This window comes from Natrix helvetica (assembly GCF_964273705.1).
Source record: "Natrix helvetica genome assembly, chromosome: 3".
NCBI lineage: Eukaryota > Metazoa > Chordata > Lepidosauria > Squamata > Natricidae > Natrix > Natrix helvetica.
Window position 1 is genome coordinate 138,213,399 of NC_138549.1, and position 27,917 is coordinate 138,241,315.

At 38.6% G+C, this 27,917-nt stretch overlaps 1 protein-coding gene across 2 annotated transcripts in view; it reads left to right on the forward strand.

Annotated features, from left to right (window-relative positions):
- Positions 1-27,917, forward strand: part of PKP1 (plakophilin 1) — a 93,649-nt gene that overhangs the window by 37,099 nt on the left and 28,633 nt on the right. The window contains exons 10-14 of one of the 2 annotated variants that reach the window (XM_081947521.1): positions 4,183-4,336; positions 5,244-5,430; positions 6,482-6,566; positions 7,394-7,490; positions 9,849-13,359. In XM_081947521.1, coding sequence (XP_081803647.1) covers positions 4,183-4,336; positions 5,244-5,430; positions 6,482-6,566; positions 7,394-7,465 — 498 coding nt within the window. In that variant the 3' untranslated portion in view covers positions 7,466-7,490; positions 9,849-13,359. Of the gene's footprint in view, positions 1-4,182; positions 4,337-5,243; positions 5,431-6,481; positions 6,567-7,393; positions 7,491-9,848; positions 13,360-27,917 lie in introns of those variants that run through there. The other variant, XM_081947522.1, reaches the window with a different exon arrangement.

Here is a 27,917-nt window from a genome sequence, read left to right on the forward strand (position 1 = left end):
CACCCAGTTCAAAATTTGCTTGATAGTGGAGCCCTTTGCAGAGTGACAGGCAACGTCACTGGATGAGACAGGCCCGGTCTCAAGGCAGTCAGTGAGGAAGACTGGCATCTCGTGGTAGGGTCAGCAAGAAGTTCAAGCAGCGGGCAGCAGCTGAGAGCATCAGCGTGCCTCAAAGTGGAGCCTGGTTGGTGGATGAGACAGTAGGAGTAGGCAGCTAGGAAAATGGTCAATCTGGTCATGTGGGGTGATAATGACACTGGGGTAGGTTGGTCCCCAGCAGTAAGCCCAACAACGGCTTGTGGTCCATAACCAGTTCAAAGTCCCGCCCATAAAGATACTCATGGAACCTCTTTATTCCGACCACTGCAGCCAAAGCCTCACGGTCCAGCTGGCTGTAGTTCCGCTCTGCGGCGGACAAGGTCTTGGAGTAAAATGCAATAGGGGCTTCGGTTCCATTGGACATGCAATGGCTGAAGACTGCGCCGATGTCAAACGGGGAAACGTCGCAGGTCAACACCAACAGCAGGGTCTGGCTGTACTGTACCAGGAAGGAATCCACTGACAGGAGTCTTTTTACCATGGCAAATGCGGCAGCTTCGGCTTTGACCACTTCATATTCTTAGCCAGGAGACGGTGTAAGGGCTCAGCAATGGTGGCTTTCTGTTTGAGAAAGATGCTATAGAAATTAAGGAGCCTGAGGAACGCCTGCAGCTCAGTTTGATTGTGAGGTGTGGGGGAGTCCTGAATTGCTTTGATTTTTTGTGTGGTCGGGTGAATCCAAGAACCGTCGATTAGGTACTCTAGGAATTCAACCCTTGGCACGTTAATTTGGTATTTCTCTTTTTTGAGACGGAGGCCTTTGTCTCTAATTCAAGCCAAAACTGTTCGTACATGTTTTAAAAGTTGAGCCTCATTTGCAGCTGATACCAAGATATCGTCGAAATAGGGGATGACTCCTGGAATCCCCTGCAAAAGCCATTCCATGATGCTTTGGAGCAGTCCAGGGGCGATACTAACCCCGAATTGCAGGCGGTGACATTTGAATGCACCCCTGTGCATCACAATGGTTTGGGCCTCTGCCATAGCGCCATCTCCAGGCAATTGTTGGTATGAGCTCCGGGCTGGATGTACTTGCTGGATTGCTACGCTCTTTTTGGTTCACCTAGTTGCCTTCCAATCACACCTTTATCGCCAGTGTTAGATTGGGTAATGGATAGACACACACAGGCTTAATAGTAACAACAGCTCTTTGTTAAGTACAACAAGTGAAAACAATCCAGTGAAGGTTGAGTGTGGCAGCAGCCCTTTTATAGAGAGCTGTCAGACCCTTCAACCAATAGGATTAAACCTCTGTTCCCACCAGAACAGAGGACCTTGGTGGAAACCACTGTAGTTAGAACAAGTATCTAACACATAGTATTCAAATTTAACTACATTTAACTAAATTTTATTGTAACATTTCATTTCATCATCCTGTATCCTTCCAGAAATAGGTCAGTCCAATATCTCTTGCCATTTGTAGAAACTGTATTCTAAGTATTTTCTTGATAAGTCTTATGTGGACTTCTCTTGACAACTTATTCATTGAATATCTTATAATGATTCGAAATCCTCCATCTGTTCCTTTCATCAGCTTGACTTTTGTTATCACTGGTGCTTCTGCCGAGATTACTCTCATTGTTTCTGTCAAGTTTTCTCCTCTTTCTTCATCTATGTTTTGACATCTGAGATAGAATTCCAGTTCATTGATCTCTCCTTTCCATATTTCGCACTTATCATTTCCCTCCACACTCGATTTGCTGTCAGTGTCAACAATTTTCTTATCACTTTCATATGTCTTTGTGGTTTTCTGAACTCTGTCCTTCAATTTCATCATTGTTTTATAAGTATTCTCAACTCTTCCCTCCATACCTTCTGTATTTTGATCTATAATTTCAAGTCTCTTCTCAATTCTCTCTGTGACTATTAAGACTTTTTGAATTTCTAGAATAATTCTTTGCAATATTTGTTCCTTCTCTTCTTCATATTGCACCATTTTTCCAGGTTATAAACACTGCCACTAAAACATCCAAGGCTTTTGCTAGGTTTCAAACAAATTCAGTGAAGTTTTTCAGGTCAAAGCTTTCTCTTTCCTTCAAAGGAACACCTGCATAAACAAAATGTTTTCCATTGACCCTTTCAGTAAACAAAGCCAATAGATTTGTAATATCAGATGTTGCAAAGTCTCTAGCCTCTATATGGCAGTGTTACATCTTTTCCCTCTGTTTTTGCCTCTCTTTCTAAGCTCTGAACTCCAGAAGAGAAAAAAAAATGTTTAAAGATTACGATCCGGCCGAGCCTTGTGAGGAAAGAGACTTTTAATCCATAAATACAAAAAATGGGAAAAGTATAGAGGAAGAAGGAAAAAAAAGACCAGTCCAGTTTAAAAGTAAGAGGCATTTGTAGAAAGTCCATCCATAGAAAACAAACAAAAATAAAGTGGAAAAGATAATACAATAGTTTTAAACCAGGGTTAATTCACCACTTACTTTCTTCTGTCTTCAATTTTATTTTAACTTTAAGTCTTTTGGGTTTTCTCTTCTCTAATAATAAAGCTTTTTCTCACCATTTCGACACACTGTCTCGCCTGTTCTGCTTCCATTTCAGGGGCCTGTCCCCAACCTTCTGCAACCATGGCTGCTTCTCTTGTAGCTGGCAAAAAGAGCTTTCTCTGGATCGATCAGAGGCTTTGCGATGCCCCTGAGATCAGCAGGACGTGCCCTTCTCTATCACCGTTCCTTCAGAACGGTTTAGATCCAAAAAGGATCGTCCAGCAACAGAAATATATACAGCAATCCTGGAGCACCAAGATTGCTTGTTGTGTCGTAGCGACGTCAAGCACCGCCTTTGCGGGACCAGAATTTCTGTCATTAAGCAATGCAGTTGCAAACTTAGCTTAACAATGACAACCTCTATAATCGCCATGGGCCATTGTTAAGTGAGGATCGTGAGTCATTAAGCAAGTATTTTGGGTGGCTTCTAATGCTCTTTGGGGGAGGATGCATGAGCATGTACATGGGCTGATGAGCATGGTTTGAGCATAGAGGGCTGGGAGAAAATCCATTGGAAGGGAGGGAATCTTGCCTGAGTAACTTGTGACTTTCCCTGACAGTTTCCCATTTACTTTGCTTGTGAGAAGCTGGCAGAGAAGGCTTTAAATTGTGATTATATGACCATGGAATGCTTCAACTCTTTTCAGTGCAAAATGGTTGCTAAGGGCCCAGATTGCAATCATGTGACCCTAGGGGCATAGGCATGGCCAGGACATGGAGGACTGGTAATACTAACCTCATTCAGTGGCATTATAACTTTAAAAGTCATTGAGCAAGTGATCATTATTGTGCAATACCTATAATCTTACCTACTTTAAACCCAACTGCCGGTTGAGGGAATAAACTGACAAAGATGCCGTGTGCTCTCTGTGTGGGTCTATTCTATTCTCCCTGTTTGGTGGCTGTGTGTGAATTCGTGGCTCATATGTGTTTACTGAAAAATAGTTCCTCATAAGATCTGTTTGCAGAGAAAAATGTGGAGAACTATTAGAGAGAATTTGTACAAAAGTGCCTTCAAAACTATTTTTGGGGCTGACGTGGTATTCAGCTGGTTCTCTCGGGCTCTGCCCACCTGTCCCCACATAATGCAGGAGCATTGCGCATACACAGAAAGTGATGTGCATGCGTAGATAGATGTGCGCTCACATTTGTGAACCAATAGGTAAGGTAAGTAAATCCCACCCCTGTTGGGGGCACAGAACAAAAAAATGGACTTTCCCAGGGTGTGTGTTTCAGCCCTTTGAACTCCAGGACTAAGCAAAGCCATATTTTTAAGGATTTAAGCTTTAACTTTTTCTTAAGGAGGATTCCCTTGTGTATATCATATCTAAGTTTGTCATTTACAGTGTGTTATCAAAGAACACCTTTGTTTGTTCTTTGGTAACAAACTGTAAACAGCAACACCCAAACTTAGATACTTGTGAGTGATGTGCAGAAACAGACCTGGTCTAGCTTAGCTTTTCCTAGAAAGCTAGCCTGATGAATCAGCAAAAATAAAATGGCTAATGAGTTGTTTTTTTAATATGATTTTCTGGCAATAAGGAATCCTGAAGGCTCCTTGTTTCAGATGTAATTTTGTTTTGTCCTCTAGATGTCAAATGCAATGAGCCAACTAATTGCCTTAAAGGAGAAAGGGCTGCCCCGCATAGCACGGCTCCTACAATCCAACAATGCGGAAGTTGTCCGATCTGGCACATCTTTACTGAGCAACATGTCTCGACATTCTATTCTCCACAAAACCATGGGTAGGCATTATTTTGAACTCCATGGGACTTTTGATATATCATCCCCATCATCTTTTCCATCCACAATGCAAAAACCCTCATGTTACAGATAATTAAGATGTTGACCTTTTATAAATATATCTTTCTGTGGAGTGTTTTATTTTTTTAAAAAAATCATCAACTCTAATTAAATAGGTATCAAATTTCCTGTTTTATAATAACGTTGAAATTGAAATTTCCCTCAACCTGTAATCTTGTTATTGGGCTACAACTCCCAGAGTTCCTCAAGCACACTGGCTGGGAATGTTGGGTGTTGCAAATTTGACACATATGGTGAGCAGCATAAAAGGATTGACTTCTCTGGTAGCTTTCCTAGTTGTCCATATTAATACTTGCTCTAAGAAGGGGATGAGAGAGAAGGAGGTATCTGGATGGAGTCACTGAAGCAGTAGGCATGAGCTTAAATGGACTCCAGAAGATGGTAGAGAACAGGATGGCCTGGAAGAACGTTGTCCATGGGGTTGCGATGGGTCGGATGTGACTTCGCAACTAACAACAACAACAACAAATCATTTAATCATCAGTATTATGGGGTTGAAGATTAAATGAGTTGTGAAATGGAAACACAGAGGAGGGAAGACTGACTGACTGATATTTCTGGGCTGTGCTATTTTCACCTGAAATGATGTTGCTTCATTTTTATGGGCCAAATATATATTTATCAGGAAATCTACACAAATTTCATCACCACCCAATGCTGATATGCTGCAGTCATTTTTACATTATAATTTTACATTCATAAAAACTAGACTCTCTTCCTCAATATCCGAGAGTAGTTAATTTTTCTCCTAATCTTAGCCTGAGTAGATCTTTCGAAGAAGTTTTATTCCATTCTTTATTTAAAGATGGTCTCTTTCTACCGCTTTAGCTCACCAGGTGCTTCCAGATGTGACTCGCCTGCTAGCCCTCCAGGCTCCAGGTTCTAGCAACTATGGAGACATTATGACATCAGCTTGCTATGCCCTTAGGAACTTAATCATGTACAACCCACAGATGGCCAAGCCTTACTTGACTGGCAGTTTGATAAATAATGTAGTAGGCCTGTGCCGAAATGGGTGAGTAATAATATGCAACTGGGGGCACAGGACAATGATACTATGCAATGTTGACATGTGGTGTGACTTAGAAGTATTTTACACTTACTGTATGATTTTTGTCTATATAAGATATCCATTTTAAGGCCATTTTAATCAATAAATACTATGTATTCTACATACTACAGGACTGATCGAATAGCCTTATCTGTACTGACTTCCCACAATATTCCTCTAGGATTGAATAATGAGGTTGACTATAGCTACGCAACCTACAACCACAAGATAGACCAGAACATTTATCAGTGGTGCGTTTGTTAAGTAAGGCCTCACATCACTGAACCATGACCTATTTTGCTGTGGCTGTCATAGCAAATGGTTATGGTCATTAAGTGAAATAACACAATTTAACAATCTTCCTTGCCAGCTTCTTCTTGACTTTGCTTGTCAAAAGCCGGGGGGGGGGGGGGGAAGGTTGCAAATGGCAATCATGCAACCCCAGGATGCTGCAACAGTTGTAAATGTATGAGAGTTGCCAAGCAACTGAATTACAATTACATGACCGCAAGGACAATGCAATGGCCATAGGTTTGAGATATAGTTATAAAGAGAATTGATATGTATGATTAAGAGAATTTTTCTCAAAAACTGCATGAAACAAAGCACCCATCTCCCATAATCTAGGCTTCATTGACAGAAGATGATTCCACCAACATTTTTAAAATGTCCCCTTTCATACCTACTCCGTTCAGGTCTTTGTGCAGGGACATTCATATCTGTCAGCTAATTACACATACCTCAATGATTTTAAAAACATTAAATCCTGAAAATGCATTGTATCTTTTAGATCAGGGGTCTCCAACCTTGGCAACTTTAAGACTTGTGGACTTCAACTCCCAGAATTCCTCAGCCAGCGATGCTGGCTGAGGAATTCTGGGAATTGAAGTCCACAAGTCTTAAAGTTGCCAAGGTTGGAGACCCCTGTTTTAGATGGAATGGAGGTAGGGAGGGAGAGGGAGAGACAGGTGTCTGTTTGCGGGTGTGTATTATAGGTGTTCTTTTTTTATTACAGATCTTACCCCAAAGCAGCTGAAGCAGCTCGAATGCTGCTATCTGATATTTGGTCAAACAGGGAACTCCAATCTGTACTAAAACAGGTAAAGTATCAAGATGGCGTCGTTTCTCACTTCTTAGAAAAGAATCCAGAATACCATGCACTTCAATAAGTAAAGTTACTGTGAGGGTGTGCACTGTGAGAAATAGTAAAAGATAAATTATAAGGCAGGGGAACTGGGATTTTTAAAGTTCAGAATGTCAAGATTTAATGCAGCCTCAAAATTCACCATTCATATGTACAATATGTTGGATTGTCGTAAGTGTAATTTTCTAGAGAGCGAAGAGTTTCTCTGGAGATGTAATGGGAGGGAGGGAGCAGAAGAAGAAAGGTAAGTAAGTAGTAGGTGTCAGGGTTCCAAGTAAAATAACCCCCTCCCACTTTCCCACAGCACTAAGTGTGGGAACCCTGAAGATCCAAAGAAACAGATGCCCTCCAGAGCTGAGAGTAGGTTTCATTTATAGGTCCATGAATAAACGACTGCTTCAGAAACAGATGTAGTCTTATCTCCATGGGAAAAAATAAAATAAAACATTTAAAAAAAACTATAGTTACAAAAGTATAATATAGTAAATTAAAGAAAATAATTGCAGAGGTACAGTTCTTTGATGTATTTTGAAATTTTACAAGCTGCTTGAATATTTATATATGATTCTATATAGCATACTGACTGTAACGCCTTATGCTCAACCTCAAGTTTCCTTTGAATGTAACAAGTGACTTGAAAAAGTGTTTGTAGAGAATCCTTTTCAATGTACCACACCAAAGATACATCTAAGTATTTCACTTATTTTAACTATGTTTTTTTAAAAAGTCTTCTTCTCTTGATTTTATCTGTTCTTTGCCTTCCTTCCATGGCTCAATCTGCAGCAAGGATATGATAAGAATATGATGGGATCTTTAACAGGAAGCACTTTGAGGACTTTGTCTTCCAGATTCTAAGAGACTTTGCATGTTTGGATTTCAGGTAAATGATGATATCTTCTTTTTCAAAGTTAGAAAAAAGTCACATTTCCTTCAGTTCAAACCATAATTATAGAACAATTTCACGAACGCGGTGGCTTAGAGGCTAAGACGATGAGCTTGTCGATCAAAAGGTCGGCAGTTCAGTGGATTGAATCACTAGCCCCGCCTAACAGGACGAGCTCCCGTTACTTGTCCCAGCTTATGCCAACCTATCAGTTCAAAAGCACTTAAAAATGCAAGTACAAAAATAGGGACTACTTTGGTGGGAAGGTAACAGCGTTCCATGCGCCTTCAGCCTTCAGTCATGCTGAAGACATGACCGCAGAGATGTCTTCGGACAGTGCTGGCTCTTCGGCCTAGAAACAGAGATGAGCACCGCCCCCTAGAGTCGGGAACAACTAGCATGCATGTGCAGGAGAAACATTACTTTAAGAACAATTTCAAGTATTAGACATGGGGCTAGGCTTTCTCTGAAAAGCAACTGATTTTAAATTTAGTCACTACAGTACTGGTACAGAGGACATGGACTATGTATACCAGAGTTGTGGAAACCACACCCCTTAACAAACCATTGGTTTGCTTAACAACTATGGTATTCACTTAATAATTACCGAGGTTACATTATGACTATCAGAAAAAAGGCGTGAAATTGATCAATATTGTCTGTGAGTTGATGTACAATGTCACGAGTTACGACCATGATGGGAAGACTCCATTATGGTCATAACTTGAGAACTAGTTGTACTTAGTTGCATTTTTTTTGAAACTCCCAGAATTCTTCTAGTGAGTAGGCCCAAAGTGGAAAGATTTAAAGGGTAAAGTAGATACTTTAGCCTTTCAATTGCTTAAGGCACCCATATAATCCCTAAAAAATTCTGACACTGCTTCCTCAAATCCTCCCTGACAACTCCTGGCATGCCAGGCAAAACCTGATGCAGCCCTTAAGCCATTAGAAGTTGCACACCCCTACTATAGACTAATTTTGTATCAAGTGCATTAACTCCCACATTGTTTCTAAATCTAATTAACATATTTTCCCTATAAAACCCAATATGATTTTCTTCTGGAATAATTTAATGGCTACCTGATCCCACATACTCCTGTCTCTGTTACCACTTTTAAGGCGATCTTCTTGGTCTTAAGAATGGTTGGCAATGTAAGACAAGGACTCTCTTATGGGAGAGTAATACTAAAAGTCTGACACTTTCTTTCTAAAGCCTCCAAAAGGACTTTTTGATTCTCTGGTTTGAGTGATTTCCACATTACTTTTTTCTCAAACCTTTGTCAGACATAGGCTATAATATTTCATTATTGTTTATTAACAGTGATATAGCTTCTTTCAGAAAAAAAATGTGTCAATACTTTACATACATGTTCAATTTAAAGCCTAATATATTTAAACCCAATATTTATATACTGCATATGTACAAAAGGTGTATAAATGTATGACTTTAGATTACTCTCAAACTATAAGGAATAAGCAGAATAGGATACAGCCTTGTTAGCAGACAAAAACTACATCAGTTTCTATTGACAGAGTTTTCATAATTCCAACATCTAACTATAAAACATATCATAAGAAGCAACTCTATACAAAACTCAATTTCAAACAGGACATAGATAACAAAACACCATTACTAGCATATTGTGTCAAAGATTGTAAAATTGCAAGTAGCACATCTTAACAATACAGGGCTTGATCTGCACAGAAAACATAAATGAATTGATTATATAGAAGATCGGTATTGAATACAAACCTATTCTTAATGGGATGGAAGTAGTGGTAAGAAGCTGATTGGAAGCATAAAATGAGGAGAATAACTGGATAATTGGCTGGAGATAATTTGTCATGAGCAGCTTAGTTTTAGTGCAAGAGTGGTAGGTGCCAGATAAGGCCCTCAACTGGATGAGTTCCAATTTCCTTTTTAGCCACTAGCACCCCCAAAATTATATTGAATGAAATTTCCTGCAATTGAAAATGGAGCAGAATATGTGATTTAAGCATCCAGTAATCATCCCCTTTATTAAAATGCTTAAATAATTTCCCATCCACCCCAACATCAAAAGAAGGGGAGGAAGCCAAAAATCCTACCTAATCAAGATGCCATCCATTGCCCTGATGGGCAAAAGAATGAAAAAATAACATTCTTAGTTGCAAAAAATAAGCAATGTTTATTTACACCCCCAATGTCTAAGGCAAGAGCTAGAGGATAAAATGGAAATTGTTCCATTGATCTTTACCTCCAAGGTGTTTTGGGATGCATTAAAAGGAGATAATAGATCATAAGCAATCAGTGTGGGAATGGGGGGAGTTTTGAAATGGTTATATTTGAAAATATTTTCCTTTTTTTTTTCCCAGAGCATGTAACTGGTTCCTGTCTGGAGTCTTCAATCCTCAAGGAATTAGTTAGGATGTTAAAAGACTATTTTGAAAGTTCAACTAAATTGTAAAATTAGGGATGAAAATTGTATTGTCTGATATAAGTATCTTAAAATGTTTTAATGAATATTTTAAATATATTTTTCTCTTGTTAAATTGGGAGGCCAATTTGCCAAAAATTGGGATGTATCATTTTGAATGACATGCATAACAACTGAGACATCTACTTCCCTAACCAATGTCAAGTCAATATATTAGGAAATGCTAGGGAAATAATGCCTAACTGCAGCTTAATTCATTTTAAAAAGCATGGATTTTTTTTATAAGTATGTATATTTTTAGATAACATTTACGTAGACAGACCACTCCTAATGTTGGATCTCTAGCTATTGCTGGATGACCATTCTCCTCATCTAAGACCAGTAAGGCTACTTTGAATGATGGGGGGCTTTGGGCTATTTGGGAATATTTTCCATAGAGTTCAGTGGGATTTACTGCAATATAAATGCCTATAGAATGGCATCCTAAGGCCATTTTTGTACAGCCATAGGTCTGGCAGTATATTTTACTGGTGAACATCAGATAGCATTTTTATTCATCCCCATTTCAACTAATTTCTGTAAAATTAATAACACCTAACATGTTTATTTCATTTTCAATAGAGATTATACATATATTTAGTGAGATGGTATTTCTTTTTATTGCTGAATTTACATTCGCTCAAGGCCTCAATAAGGGAACCTTCCACTAGTATTGTCATTACAACCCTCCTAATTCCGAGATGTGATCCCCAAACTAGAGAATACCAGATCGAGGAAGCCTGTCCAAAATATTTTTTTATGGGTTCCCTTCTGCATTCATTCATTTCTCTGCTTTGCTTTCATATTTCCCGATTATTGCTAGGCTTTTTCCCCTGTAGATCATTTAGATGTCAAGAAGCAAATTCACATAAGCAAAGTTTTTCCTGAAGAGTTTCTTAATCTTTCTTTTTGTACTATATATGAACAGAGTTCCTTCTACCGTTTTGGAAGGAAAAAACCTGGAACTCTCAAGATAATACCTTACTACATTTATCCATAACTACAGACTTCTGTATGACTCTCAGGTAGTGTGTCTCACAAAAATGTATCTTTGCTTTTTACAAAATAAACTTATCAGCTGAATGTGCCTACCAAGATTATAAACTCAGAAAGAAGATAAAATAGGTAATCTTATCCTTTCAGTGTCTTAAATGGAAGCCTAATGAAATTACATTTTATAAGTTATTAGACAAATGGGCAAGATTTTGTTATATTGCAATATTTCCATTAGTTCATCTTGACCAATGAACAGTGGATTTGGAAGGAAAATGGTTGCTTTTCTTTTAGTTTTTAATAATCCAACCATTAAGAATGTTCTATGTTTTCCAAATAATATTTCAGACTTTCGTCCTCATGAAGACATTCCAAAAGAGATAAAGAGATAATGCATAATCCAGTGATATGATGTTATTGTTCTATGCCTTGTTGTTGAAAATCTTTATTCAGAAATGAATGTGGGAACATTAATAGAGCCCTACCTAGCTTAGTTTGATATTTTCATACTGGACTTTCAGATATTGATTGGAACTCCACAATCGGGACATGAACCCAAGATTGTCATTTTATAAATCTTCTTCAACAGTTGATATATAAAAGTACTGTGATACTTAAAATAACACATAAGCTTTATGGCTAGCTGTTTTTCGTAGCCTTTTATATGTTATATCCATGAACTGATTTATTTCTTTTCAAAACTATTGAACTCACAGTCATCAACACTGCGTCTTAAAGATAGTAGATTCTGTATTTTCTCTGAATTCTGCTTTCTTTTATTTCTTGGGATTTTCTACAATTCAGCATACAATAATTTTCCTTATCAAAGTAACTTAAAAAAAACTGAAAAGGATATTGGAATTCAGTGAACTTCATCTGAGGAAAATGAGTTAAATACAATCAGAGCACTTTTTGCTAAGTCACTTCTAGAAAAGGAGTTCTGAGCAATACAGGATGGACCCGAGGAGTTATTAGAAAATCAAACTTTGTCCTGAATGTTCTGAATACATTCAGAAATGGAGCAAAGCACACCGTGAAGATATTTGGGAAAGGAAGATCAGGTGAGGAGAAGGCTGCTAAATTGAGAGGAAGGAGACTGAGATAGGTATAAAACTGGAGAAATAATGGTGCCTTGGAACTACAAAGGTGAAGAATGAGGAAATTTACATGTCGGTTTGAAATAACCAATTAAATCTTTTGTTAGATATCTGTGTTGACTGTATTCGGTTTTATTGAGATCAGTCAACAGTAATTAGTTACATTGATATAAACAACCAGCGCCAAATTTAGAGACCCAGAACAAAATTGTTCCTTAGGGCCATGGAGTGACTATGACTACAACAACAATTCTTGATATAAGAACTACCCAAATGTCATGTATAATGTTGTTTTAGCACATCCTAGGAAATTTAAATAGTGGTGCTAAAGGTTGTCTCAAAGCACAGTGAGGAATCCTGGAGCATGCTTGTGGCAATGCTGGTTTTGGTAAGGAATGACAGCACTTCATGCCAATGAACTGATAATAGGCCACCCGTCACTTTCTTATATATGAACATACAATTAGATATCCACACATCAGATTGCTCAACAAGGTTCTAAATAACATTATTCAGAAACCCTAACAATATTGAGAATAATATTGGGATCTAAAATTGCAAATTTGAATTAATAGCAGCATTTGATTCTTTTAGTCAAATAATGAAATTAGCAGGAACTATCAAGTATCCATTGCTACGTTTAGAACAAATGTTATAGTTGTTTAATTCATATGATAAGGCATGTTACATCATCAACTGCAATATTTTGGGCAACCGTCTATGATGGCTTAATTAAGTCTGTAACTTATAATGAAAAGAATTTGAAGAGTATAAGGAAGGGGCTTGATACATGGAAACAATTATATCAGATTTATTTTGTTAATACCACTGAGTCTTTTTCCCACTTCTGTATGCAGTTAAAAACATAAATCTGCTGTATATGTAATTGTGACTGGCCAAAATTGTTTATGGAGACAGACCAAGCATAACCTTTGGCCTGGCTGCATAAAAGCCAAATGTAAGAAACAGTAATGGCATAGGATTTGACTAATTGTAAATAAATTAGTTGCTGTTATAGTTTCAACATAGAAAAGGCACCTATTTTTCTAAACAGGGCTTGCTTTGTTTTAAGCCTCATAGAAAGCCAATAAAACGATGCATTGAATGTCCAGTGCATCATTTCAAAAGGCTTGTGTACACAAGCCAAATTTTTGTTAGCATTATTTTTAGCTGTAATATTAGTGGTCCTTTTTCTAACATCTGTGCAAAGCTGTAAAATATATGTGCAACAATCCCATACTACTGTTGTTTTTCCTGTACTATATGTGTATTTGCTTCATTGGAACATCTAAAGTTAATAAAGTACTGAAAGTCTCTTAATTTTTCACTGATTGTTTCTTACTTCTGCTATGAAATATATAGATAAATAAAACACTTTGAGTATGTAATATTTTGTTAAAAATTCATTTTAATATGAACAGCGTCCAATATTTATTAAAATCCAATGTAATCTCCAAAAATATATGTCTGCAAAGTCAATGAGAAAATGAGAAACAAATATTGGTCCTTTCATCAGAAGAACATTTTACAAGAAATCTCCACATAATTTTCTTCTATCATTACCCATTACCCTAATTTATTATATTAAATAAATTTAGTTCAGGTTTATCAAAGTAATTTGTTCAGCAGGTTTGCCTTAACTAATATTCTGTCAATTTTTTAACTAAATCTCTACAGCAGGATACTTCCATATTTTGAATTTGGAGATAAATCCTGAGCTTTTTCGTGAAATTCTGTAGTATTGTAGGGAGGTTTCTATAGTTACCAAATGGCTACTTGGTCATAAAGCACTAATTAACAGCAAAATCCTTCTACCCGCATCTTTTCTTCTGTCCTAGCCAGGATGCTCCTGACTATCTAACCTAAGTGAGTTATCTCCCAAGCAAAATGCTGTCATCTCCCATTAGTAATTTTCTATGACCGTTTATGACACCTAAATCTTTTTGTACCCATGTTATAGAAGTTGCCACTTTCCCACTTGCTAGAGTTTTATTTTTTTAAATAGAAATTTCTCATTTGTAGCCATGTCAAAGTGTTTCAAAAACATATAACCCATTCTCTAAAGGTTGTGGACTTGACCTGGACTAAATCAGTGATGTTCATACTGTTGATTCTGTTAAGAAAAGTTTAAATGATGGTATGAAGAAGACAGATGACACATTGCATCCTGACTCATTATTTTAGTTTATGAAGGAATTTTATTGACGATTGTCAAGTTCCTGCCCAGAAAATGAGAGTTCACCTTGAAATATATGATTTAATTGCTGGTTTCATCCAATTGCATATATTTCTTGCTATAATAGAGCATATCATTTGTTTTTGACTTAGCACATTACATGCTAATGAGCTAATGAGCATGTCCATAACCATATGGACATGCTCATCCATAAACCATGGTTTATGGATAAGCATGTTCTGCAAATACAGCCAGTTAAATGTTTATCCAATAATGCTGGTTCACAGCACTTTTCAAACCAAGGTCCACTTTTGGCTTTAGAATAGCATTCAAGAGGCTGCACTCTAGAAAAATTGACGGGACCATCATAAGGAAGGGGATGAGTCTAGGAATAAGGTTTATTTGAATTAATATTATTCAATACAATTATTATCTATGCATGTAATGTTTTCCCCTTTGATTAATTTAAATATTACAGATTATTTGTACAGTAACTTTTGCAGATACTTTGGGGTTGAATCCTAGGAAAGGATTCATATGCCCACACCTATGTTTTAAAGTATGGCTAAACCAATCATGACTTAGCACAGTGCATTACCCCAAATATCCCAATTAAGAAATGGGAACTACTGGCCTAGAATCATAGAATCATCATAGGGCTGGAAGGAGGATGGTCTTCTAGTTCAAACCCCTGCCCAAGGCAGTCATTGTTATACCACCTCAGAAAAAGCATTGTCCAAACTGTTCTTGAAACATCCAGTGATGAAGCACCTACAACTCTGGAAGGCAAGCTGTTCCATTGATTAATTGTTCTCACTGTCAGGAAATTTCTCCTTTCCAGGTTGAATCTCTCCCCCTTCCAAGGATCTTTCACCTGTTGCTTCTTATCTTACTGTCAAGTGCTATGGAGAATAAATTGATGCCCTCTTCCCAGTGACAGCCCGCAAGATCACAATCATTTCTTCCGAGTCTTCTTTTCATTAGGCTATTTGCTTTAGCTGTTCTTTTAATGATTTAGTCTCCAGACTTCTTATCATCTTTATTGTTGTTCTCAGCTTTCTTTCTAGGGCCTCACCATCATTTTACCTCATGGTAATCAGAAATGGACGCACTATTCCAAATATGGACTTACTAGTGCAGTATAGAGCAGTACTGTCACTCCACATGATGTTGATGTTAGGGTTAGGGTTAACCCTAGAACTGTGATTTCTTTTTTGGCAGCTGCAACACACTGCTGACTCAAACTTAAGTGGTGATCCACTAGGACACCTAGATCCCTCTCACAGTTAATACTGTTGAGCCAGGTACCTCCTACTCTATACCTATGCATTTGATTTTTTTTCCTGCGTTAAGTATAGGAACTTACTTCTCTCAACACTGAAGTGCATCTTATTGGTTGGGGCCCAATGTTCAAGTCTGTTAAGATCCTTCTGAATATTGAGTCTATCTTCCAAAGGGTTGGCAATTCCACCCGTATGGTGTCATCTGCAAATTGAATGAGTTCCTGTGTGAGCTCCTTACCACTGCTTTTTGTTTCAAAAATCTAATTCTGGTTGTATGTTGGATCTACTTCTCACCAGAAGATATTCATTTTCCATGGACTAAAGGCTTAAATCCAGCTTTGTCTGTTCTTTTGGATATATTCAAATATTATCCGAAGCAGTTTCTTGTTTGACTCAGTACAACTCAGAAAAGGGGAATGCCCTGGATTGAGAGAATTGTAAATATTAATTGTGCACATACATTTGGATAGGGAGTGGTGTCAGGACTTCAGATATACAGTGATAAGAAAGTGCTGTGTTAGCATCTTTTGGAAATCTTTCTTATTTTTCTTACCAAACTGGCTTACAGATACCAGTTGCTTGTGGAAACATGACAAGGAACATATATATGTAAATATAAATTATTGCATGACATGAAGAGTTTACCATTCCTATCAGCTGCCCTGCATTTGCTCTAAATTGCATCTGGTTTCACTCCAAGGACAGGAGGGGATAATTGGATTGATGCTACACCAAAGCTTGGAACCTGTAGCTGCATGCATTTTGTGACAGGAGATAGTCATAATTTTAGTGTGTGTGAATTTAAGAAAGAGTGTCAGGCATTTTTTGTGTGTGTTAAAAGGCCTGTTTCCTGGCTCTATAAATATCCATGGTTACAATTGTACTTAGTTCCATATATATTTATTTCATATTTTAATTGTTTTTAATTTGTTTTTATGTTCTATGATGTACACGGCCCAGAGTCACTTGTTGAGATGGGCATCTATACAAATCAAACAAATATATATATATATATATATATATATATATATATATATATATATATATATATATATATATATATATATATATATATATATATATATATATATATATATATATATATATATATATATATATATATATTCATATGAGAGTCCTGTACTAAGAGAATACAATAGAAGCAAATTAGTTCACTGCCCTGCGGGAAATAAAGTAAAACAGAATTTATTTTCATCCTCTTTGCTGTCACAGATTAGATCATCCACCCACCCACCCCCACACATTTCATATACAACTAAAGGTATTGTTTTTAAGAAGACATTACAAGGGAAGTTAGCCCTATAATTTAGCAGTGAGATTTGTTTGCTCACTTCATTGTGTGTGCATGAGAAAGAGAGCAAAATGGGACAACTTGCCACGGCTAACTTACTACAACCATTTCTCTGTGGCCATTTCCCTGAGGCCAACTTGCTATAGCCATTCTCATCATGGCCAACTTGCTGCGGGATAACTCAATAAAATAAATGTTATCCGCCACTGTTTCTTTGATATTATTTCCATTGACAAAAATAGAAGTGGTGGCTAACATTTATTCCATTGAACTATCCTGCTTGGATTATCCCATTCGCAAGTTGTCCCATGGCAAATTGGCCATGGCAGGATGCCTGCACCAAATTGGCCATGATGAGTTCTCCTAGATCCATTGGGGCGGGGGGGAGCTGCTGAAGCTGTAATCCATTGGATTCAGTCTGAATGCTCTATTCATTGTATTCTCACCCTACCATCCATTGAAGAAAGTCCACTTACTAGTATTGATATGCTATTCACTCATCAGGCCAATGGTCCTTGGCTCAACACAATGACTTACGTTCATCCAAGGTGAGAATATTTTTGCATCATATTCAGGAAGACACAAAATCAGAAAGTAGGATTTACCAATTAGTCAATCTTATAATCATGGTCTCATTGAATTGGAAGGATCTCCCCCCCCCCCACCCGCATACATACATATACACACACACTCATTCTTTCTTTTTACTTTTTATATTACCAAGCCAAATAAAAATCCCTGCTTTAAAAGAGGAATACTTTCTTCTATTATAACCTAACTTTAATTGTTCCTCTAGAATGAGACTGGTGAGTGCTTAACTGGTTTAAGCACTAGACATGGAAGTTTTAATCTTTTCCCAGAGCTCTAAACAACGACAATATGTGAAATTCCAGATGTTACTGAATGGTGACTCCCATTATTATTGCTGTACACACTGATGAAAACCAGACCCTGTGGACTTGTGCTGCCCTGCTCCCCACACACACATGCACTTACAGAAAGAGGTCTACAGTTTTTATTCATACAAGTCTCAGAAGCACCCCCTTGTGCAGGTCCAGATTCCAAACTCAGCATGGCAAGAGTCACTGGGCAACCAAGTCCAATGGGCCCACACAAAGTCCAGGAAAGCAGTCCTGACTCAAATCATCAGGATACAGGGCACAAGTACACCAGGTACAGAACTGGGCATGTTGCTCCAAATCTTCAGGGTGGGATTAAGTAGGTAATGCTTTTGCAGCCCTTCATGAGAGACGAGGTTGCTTCCTCATGAGTAGTCTAGTTGACAGGCATTGTGCCTGTCTCCTCTATGCTCTGTGTGTCCTTGGATCAGGAGGAGGTGAGGACTCCATCTCCTCCTCCTCATTACTAATAGGCAGCAGCTGCTCCCAGTCCTTGCCTGGAGCCTCCTGTCCAACTTGCTGTGACTCACTTTGCTCAACCTCAGCCTGTTGCTCATCCGATTGACCCAGCTGAGGCTTCTCCATCAGGCTAGCACTCTCTAACCATCAATCCTGACCATTACTTGGCTCCACAGCTTTCCTCTGCAGACTCAAACTCATCCTCCTCTTCTGAACTCAGATCTGGAGATGAGTCTGGTGCTGGATCCATGGCAGGGTCATATGTTACCTATTTGTGTACTAAAACAATATAGTGATAATAATATAATAAGGTAATGGTAAAGGTTCTCCTGGCACATATGTGCTAGTCATCCTCGACTCTAGGGGTGCTCATCTCTGTTTCAAAGGTGAAGAGCCAGCATTGTCCAAAGACATCTCCATGGTCATGTGGCCAGCATGACTAAATGCTGAAGGTTCATGGAACACTGTTACCTTCCCACCAAAGGTGATCCCTATTTTTCCACTTGCATTTTACATGCTTTTGAACTGGTAGGTTGGCAGAAGCTGGGACAAGTAATGGGAGCTCAGCACTAGGGATTCAAACCGCCAAACTACCAACCTTCTGATCAACACGCTCAGTGTCTTAGCCACTGAGTCATCTCGTCCCTTAATAATAATATAATAATAACATCTTAAAGCTTGTTAAACTACAGTTTAAACCACATTTTATTTAAGTGACTGTAAGGAAAATAATGGATATGTTTGATTTATATTTTTCTCAGCCATGATATTTCAATGGGATTAAATTCATTTTAGTTTCAACTTCCCTCAACATCTACCCCATTACTTAGAGATATTGTTACACACAGTCTGTAAAGAGTTCTCTAAACTTTGATCTGTTCATTCAGCTATCCAGTTCAGGGAAATTCAGTAAGATTTAAATAGTACACTATAATATAGTACTAGGAATAAAGTCATACACTTAGTTGACATATTGCAGTATCTAACTGGATACCTATATCAGGAGTCCCTAATCCCTGGTTTGTGACTCAATACAGGGCCACAGTCTGTTGGGCTGTGCAAGTGGCAGGCAAGCACACAAAGTTCCATTTGTGCATGTGCGCACAAAATCATCCCATCCATCCCCACTGCGACTACTGGTCTGCAGATCTGGAAAGGTTGGGGACTGCTGAATTACATAGCATCCTTTATTATATAAAGGGTCAGCTATGAAAGGAAAGGTGTGGTGATTTGAGGGTATGACATACAAGCTACAACTGTCAGTCATAAACCAGGAAATGTATAAAAACTTATTGCCAGCAATCCTGGAAAATGTTAAAGGTCTCTAATATGTAATGTGCTAGCGTTAGTGACTATCCATCATGATAGTTTTAAAACTTCAAATATATTGGGTATAAATTCCAATAAATAGATTTATAACATCCATATTTACACTGAAGTTATGTCTTGTTCAGGGAGAAAACATGTATGAAATGCAACATTTTGGGTTTGGGGTTCGATGTTGGTGGTTGTCTAAGACCTTGAGAAGAATTAGTTGTAAGAATGTAGGTATGGTGAAGTCTGTAATTAAAAAGTGACAAAACTGCACATCAGTGACATGATATGGCTCAGTATTTGCAAAGCAGTGTCAGTTACAGCAACACAAAAATATATGTTTAGTATATTTCTGACAATGTAAATAATAAGAAAAGGCAAGTCTATGAGTGTTCTTTAGAGATGCTGACCAAAAATCAATACAACTATGTTTTTACAAGGGACAAGAATTAGAAATTACTCTGTGGGCTTTCCATTTTGATCTGAATTATTAACAAGCTGTAACAAGATTTTAATACACATTTATAAGCTTGACTAAGATAAGGCGTGCTCTAATAATGGAAGGAAATTTTCTGGGGATCATAAACAGACATCAAAAGAGCTGCATAGAAATGCTTCATTTCTGTATATTATGCCAACAACAGTGGGAGTTCTGTACCTCTTCTGCATAATTTCTCCAAAATACCAAACTTTAGAAAAACTTTGTGTGATTGCTGACATATCTCATGTTAAGCCCCCTTCTTCAATGAAATCTAGGTCACTGTGACTACAGCTATTTATTGTCTTTCTTATGTGGAAAAATTATTTTTTAACCTCAAATCCCAAAACACTGCCTGGCTTTTGCTCTGAATTAATGCTGCATTGTTTGCACAATTATGAATATGTTTGGATTTTTCAAAGTAGAAAATATGATCTAAATTTGTGTGACAGCAAAATGCTTCAAATAATTTCTAAGCACAGTGGGAACCAAAAGGGGGGAAAGGGGTTAAAGCAGGGGTGTCCAAACTTGGGAACTTTAAGACTTGTGGACTTCAACTCCCAGAATTCCCCAGCATGGCTGGCTGGGGAATTCTGGCAGTTGAAGTCCACAAGTCTTAAAGTTCCCAAGTTTGGACACCCCTGGGTTAAAGAATTATATGGGTGGGAAAGATAATTGCTACTACACTCCCCAAAGTGATGACATCATGGGGCGGAATATTGTCAAACAAAAGACACACCTGTGTGGTTTTTTTTTTAATGTCCCTGAAACTAGTCCTGTAGAACCCTACAGAAAGTTTAATGATCTTATTGTGGTTACCTGGCATGGGAAAAGGAGAGAGAGAGAGAGAGAGAGAGAGAGAGAGAGAGAGAGAGAGAGAGAGAGAGAGAGAGAGAGAGAGAGAGAGAGAGAGAAATAGGGCTTTGCTTAGGTCTTGGCACAGATATAGATCTGGAGTGACTCACATACTAGGCTTCAATCACACAGAATGTGGGAAAGCAAGGCAAGTGAAAGATGGAGGGCTTTAGCATTGGTTAAGTCAGCATTTATTCATTTCTGTGGATGTGTGCTTGTTTATACAGGATTAAACCATAAGAAGTTTAATCCTGTACCCTGATGAAAGGGTATCATAGGAAATACCGTATTTGTTTGAGTATAAGATGCATTTTTCCCTCAAAAAAGAGGCTCAAAATCTGGGTGCATCTTATACAATACAGCATTTTTGTCTCCCGAAAACCCACCCCCTTCACCAAAATGGCCTTGAAGAGCCTTTAGGAGGCTTATACAGTGCTCCTGGGGGTTGGGGAGGGCAGAAATGAGAGAAAAATTGGCCATTTTTTTTTTTGCTCAATTTTGCCCCCTTTTTTTTAATTTGCCTCTTCAAAATCTTGGTGCGTCTTATACTCTGGTGTGTCTTATACTCTGAAAAATATGGTACATCAGAAGGTATGATCAAACTACAGTGTTTCCCTGAAAATACTTTCTTTTGAACCCTCAAATAAGTGCTTGCCCTTATTTTCAGAGAGGTCTTATTATATTTATGTGCAGGAGGCCCCTTAACCTCGGCCCATGGCCTGTGGATCAACTGAACAAGAGGGCCGGAAGTTCTGTCCCTGGTTCTGTCCCACTCTTGCCAGCCCTAGCACTCTGGGCCTGCTGCTCTTTTTGCTGCCGCCACTAAGAGAAGGGGCACGGCAGCTAGAATTTGTGGGAGCAGCCTCCACAAGGTTCTGCATGGATTGCAGGTGCATGTAGGGCACGTGGGACAATCCCCCTCCCCGGAAATGGCAGGGACTGGCTGCACATGTTTTTAAATATTTTAGGGGAGGGCTTATTTTTGGGGGAGGGCTTATTTTAGTGCATGTGCTCAAAAGTCTGATTGGGCTTATTATCCGGAGAGGTATTATTTTCAGGAAAACATTGTATGTCCTTCAGCTCTCCCAAATATACAAAGAGACTTCAATATTCAGCAGTATCACAAGTGACATAACTTTTATTTTTTTCCTCATTATGGAAAAAATTGCATGCATACCCTATTGCTTATTTGCACTAATATACTGAGAATGTTTAAAATGCAAAGATTGATCTTGGAAGTGTGGGGTAACTTGAATTAACATTCATTTTAATTAAGAGATAAGCAGCACAACCATTCCTGAGGGCTCTTACATTGAAATATTAAGTTTGTGGCTTCAATCCAGAAGGCAACAATTATGCGGTGTCCTTATCTGCTTTGGCTACTCATCTTCCTGGGAAAAGTCAACAGAGCTGTTATAATGCATGACTTAGTACGATCTTGCCTAAACTACTATAGCATATTTTATATGAGGTTGTCCTAGAAAAAAACCACAACTTTTACCAATTGAAAACCATGATTGACAAATCATTTGCTATGCATTGTAAATATTATATAGCACCAATTTTGACCCCAAACTTCTTATCTTAGTCATTTCCTATACCAGTGATGGATAACCTTTTTGTCGTTGTGTGCCAAAAGCATGCATGCATGGCACACCCACATCCATAATGCAATGCATGTGCAACTCAAGAAATAAATTCTAAGAAATTACTTAGAATAATGTTATTATTATTATGTAATGTTACTGCTTCTTCAGGAAGAACATCTATTAGTTTTAACACCATTCCTAAAATGAAGATAAGATTATTACACCATTATTATTTTCTGATTGATATGCATGTGAAAAAATAATAATTTCATGAAGCATCACAAACATATCTACTAAGAATTCTATACATACAAAAGAGAAGAAATGAATAGTTAAAATGGACAACTTATAGGCGATGCCTGTAATTTACCCTGTGTTATATTTGGCCTAAGATATTACTGTACTTAAATGCATTATTATACGATAAACAAGAACAATATTTGATTTGCATGTCTCTATGGCTGTAATATAGAAATACCTTCAGGCTGGTTGAGTTTCAGCATTGATAAGTGTGGTTTTCACTTGTGGAGTTAATAATTAGAGAAGGGTTCTACTGTTACTGCAGCCTGCAGTCAAATGTCACTTGTGATACTGCTGAATATTGAAGTATCTTTGTATATGTATAAAATGAAACAATACTGCTTTGGTGTTTTTTTCCTGCTCCTGATTTGTGGGAACTTGCTTGGTTTACTTTGATGCCTATATTCACACACAGCAAATTTCCGTTCCAACAATATAACAGCATTTGTCTGTGGAGTTTTTGCTGAATTAAGTTTCGATTCAGGGTCTTATTGGTGATATTAAAGAATTACAGTAGAAAACTAGTGAGTTTTAGGAAAAGGTTGGCAGTAATCTGGCCCAGGCCAGCGACTTACTCTGAAGTTTCTCCTTAAATCTGTCTGTGAGTTCATGCCACACCTTCTCCTAGAAAATCTCTGGCCATTTTTGTCATCAGCAACACCTCCTTATGGGAAGGCAGAGATGATTCAGAGACACCCTAGAAGAAGAAATCATTATATGAGAAAATTTTGTTTCATGCAGCTCAGGAACAAGCAAAACTTGCCTTGCATTCATCATAAAGAAACCACCAATTTTACTGATTTCACACAGGTTCTTACTTGTCTCTTATACTGTCTTGTTGGAGGCATTTTTGTGGCTGATTCCCTGCAGAAGTCCTGTTATGTCAAGCAACCATATAGATCCATCAGTCTACAGTAGGGGTGTCAAACTCAAGGCCCGCAGGCCAGATCCAGCTGACAGGGTGCTTAGATCTGGCCTGAGGGCCACCCTGGAAACAGCAAAGGACTGGTCTGCGGTGCCTCTGCCAGCAAAAATGAGCTCCATTTTTACTGGCAAAGGGCTGCAGGAGGCTGTTACAGCCAAAAATGGAGCTGGAGACAATTGATCCCCACCCAGCCCCACCCAGGTCACCAAAAGTGCCCTCAACACGAATGACATTGAACTGGCCATGCCCACCCTGGTCACACCCACCCAGCCCCCCAAGGTCAAACACAACCCTGATGTAGCCCTTAATGAAATTAAGTTTGACTCTACAGTATTTCCTTTGAGGAAAGCAAGAGAGTAACAAACATTAAGCCAAATAAAGACATGAGATGGAAAAGAAAACATATTGACATAATGAAATTAAAACTGGTTTGCAGAAACCGCATCCTCTATACCTGATGCAGTTTCAGTCAATAGTTGTAATCTTTAAAGTCTCTACACTTTGGTGGTCCTGGTTATTTTTAAGACCATATATTTATAGAACATAGAATAATAAAGGACCTTGGAGATCTTCTAGTCCAACCCCCTGCTCAAGCAGGAGAACTTTAGACAAATGATTGTCCAGTCTCTTTTTGAGAGCCTCCAGGGATGGCTCACCCACAACTTTTGAAGGCAAGCTGTTCCATTGCTTGATTGATCTCACCGTTAGGAATTTTCTCCTTAGTTCTAGGTTGATTCTCTCTTTCGTTTCCATCCATTGTTTCTTGGAAGCTTGTTACCCAGGTCAATGCCTGCCAATATGTGTTCCCAGCAACATTGATCCAACCTCTGTTTGTTTTATCACCCATACCTATTTTCACTCCAGTGCATTTGTACTCTTCATACAAACTAATTTCCATAAAGCGCACAGTTATTCATAACTGCAGAACCATATAATATTATTAACACTTGCCCATGTTAAAAAGTCATCCGTTAATTTTTCCATCTTTTGTAAATTTTCTATCAAGGTCTACTAATTCATTTATTTGCTCAGTTATTACCATTTTCATTCACCTCATTTTCTTATTTAATACAATTGCCTTGATCTTTGTCACATTAATTTTCGGACTCATATTCCTTATATGGTTTATCTAATATTCACTGAAATTCATTCAGATACTCAGCCAATGTCTCAGGCATGACTCTATTGTGCATACATTCACAATCCCACAATATCACCTAGAGCAGTGATGGCGAACCTTTTTTGGCTCGCGTGCCACAAGTGGGGGGAGTGCAGGGGGGTCGTGCCACACCCATAATGCAACGCGCGACCACCCCAGTGCGCATGCGCGCAAAACGCACGACCACCTCCCCCACTTTTACATGTTTTTTTGCCCTCCCCAGGCTCCAGGGGCTTTATAGGAGCCTGGGGAGGGCGAAAAGAGCCTCCCCCGACCCCGGAGGCCCTCCGGAGGCTTCAGGGACTGTCCAGAGGCTTCCCTGAAGCCTTCGGAGCGCTTAAAACCACCCTCCGAGCAACCCGGAAGTGACTTCCGGGTTGCTCGGAGGGTCGTTTTAAGCGCTCCAAAGGCATCAGGGAAGCCTCGGATGGTCCCTGAAGCCTTCGGAGCACTTAAAACCACCCTCCGAGCAAACCGGAAGTGACTTCTGGGTTGCTCGGAGGGTCGTTTTAAGCGCTCCGAAGGCATCAGGGAAGCCTCGGGCGGCCCCTGAAGCCTTCGGAGTGCTTAAAACCACCCTCCGAGCAAACCGGAAGTGACTTCCAGGTTGCTCGGAGGGTCGTTTTAAGCGCTCTGAAGGCATCAGGGAAGCCTCGGACGGTCCCTGAAGCCTTCGGAGTGCTTAAAACCACCCTCCGAGCAAACCGGAAGTCACTTCCGGTTTGCTCGGAGGGTGGTTTTAAGCATTCCGAAGGCTTCAGGGACGGTCCTGAAGCCTCCGGGGGGGCGGGGGAGGCTCTTTTCGCCCTCTCCAGGCTCCTATAAAGCCTCTGGAGCCTGGGGAAGGCGAAAAATAGCTTTTAAAAAGATGAACTCAGTTGGCCAGTGCGCGCATGCGCGTTGGCCAGCTGACAGGGCAGCGCCTCGCGTGCCCTGACAAATGGCTCCGCGTGCCACAAGTTCGCCATCACGGACCTAGAGCATTCCTTATCTATTTGTACATATTCAACAAGCAACAAGACATCACACATTCTTTACTTACTCCATGCTCAGGGTTGAGAATTCTATTCTCAGCAAATGCTTTACTTCCTTTTTATAACACATTTATTTCATCTAGTAACCAATCTTCATATTTATGAAATATATATATATCAGAAGTTGGGTCTATTTACTTTATTATGTTTGCTCTAAAACTACTAAACATGCAGTATAATAAACATTAGTTCTCACAATCAGAGCAAAAGTCTTAGCTGTGTATCCCCTGCCTGGTATAAAACTACGTTTCACATTTTGCTTCTTGACAGTCCTCATAGGTTTACAATGAAAATTCTGCCAAACAGCATAATAAACACACTTAATAAATTAGTCCCACTACAGCTCTACATTTACTCTTGAAAGGAAGAACCATAATTTATATTCTTCCATTCTATCAGACAGATTCTGCCTTTACACAGATGGTAAACAGATCACGCAGCCATTCCATAAGATTATCCATGACAGAGGCCTTCAAATGGCAGTTTTTACTACCATAAAATAAAGAAAGTGTACACTACATTATCAGTCTTAATCATACCTATGCATTTCTTGTTAATAGTAAAGAGTGTACTGGTCTGATGAGCACAGTTTGGCTAAAATGGCAAAGGGAGAACCAAAAGCAATTTTATCCCACCATTCTGCTAATTTATTCAAGATAGCAGGAGACGAAGAAGCAGAGCCTGGGGGCAGAATCAAGAGAGGAATCAGCCTGGAGTCATTAAATATCAATCCAAGTCCAATCCCAAGAGAATATTTTGCACTATTGCTTCCATCCCTGTAACTGAGAGACATATGCAGTGTACTGTCACGTGCTCAGTTCTAAGCATAACCCTCAGACCATTTATATTAGCATTAATGTAGAATAATTTTTCTCTTTTATATGTATTGTAATAGTAATATGAATCTATTGCAATAGTATTTTTCATATGTTTTCTTTTCTTTTTAGAATACTTTTATTATTTGACTATATTGTTTGGATTTTAGTTGGGCTGAAGTTTTTGCGTTGTTTATGAGTAATGGCAGAGTTATCTATTTCCAATGTGTAAATATACCACCAACACATATGCCATCTACTGGCATTAATTCTGGATCTGATCATAACTATTTGACATGGATGGATTCCACAACCAGTGAGTCTATAATCTTTACTCCTCTGCTAACAACAAATGTGTCCTGATTTTGCAATGAAAGATTATTTTTCTCTGTGAGTGAATACATATAAACATACACATAGCAATGGTATTCACACCAAACTACAACTATGTCAAAATAATACCAAATGCAGGAATGACTTTATGTAAAATACATAATTATGCCCTTGTTTATTTCCATCTAGTACAAGTACATAAGTCACGACACTGACACAATTATGTCATTTCATGTATTCCACCTTTTGCCACCCCCACCTTTGGACATCTATGTTCCTTGACAATGATTTAGAGTAGAGAATCTTTTATGATTTTGGCTTATGCTTTTTAATGTGTAATAATCTCTCCTAAGTATTGAGAGAATTGTGAGTTTTAATTATATTTCTCACTAATCAAGAAAAAGCCTTTTGACTAGGAAGTCTTTCTCAACAATTTTATGACAGCTATATTCTCAACCCTCTATTGTGTACAAGTGGAATCAAGATATCACCTCCTTCTGTAGGAATTTTCAGCTCTTTCCAGATTGTGCCAATCAAAACTCACACACCCAGCACTTCATGTTCAGGCTTGATCCTAAAGCAGGCAATGACCGAATAGTTTTCATGAATTCTAGGAGAAAATGTGAATTATATATAACCTGAATAAAGGATATATTTACCCTCTAGATGAGTGGTTCTCAACCTTCCCAATGCCGAGACCCTTTAATACAGTTCCTCATGTTGTGGTGACCCCTAACCATAAAATTGGTGTCTCAGTTCCTAAGACCATCGAAAATACATGTTTTCCAATGGACTTAGGTGACCCCTGTGAAAGGGTCATTCGACCCCCAAAGGGATCCTGAACTACTGCTCTAGATGTTGCTGAGCAACTCATTTCCTTATTATCTAAAACTTCAGGAAATTGTCATTCAATATACAGGTTTCCACTCCTTAATTAGTTTTATTAT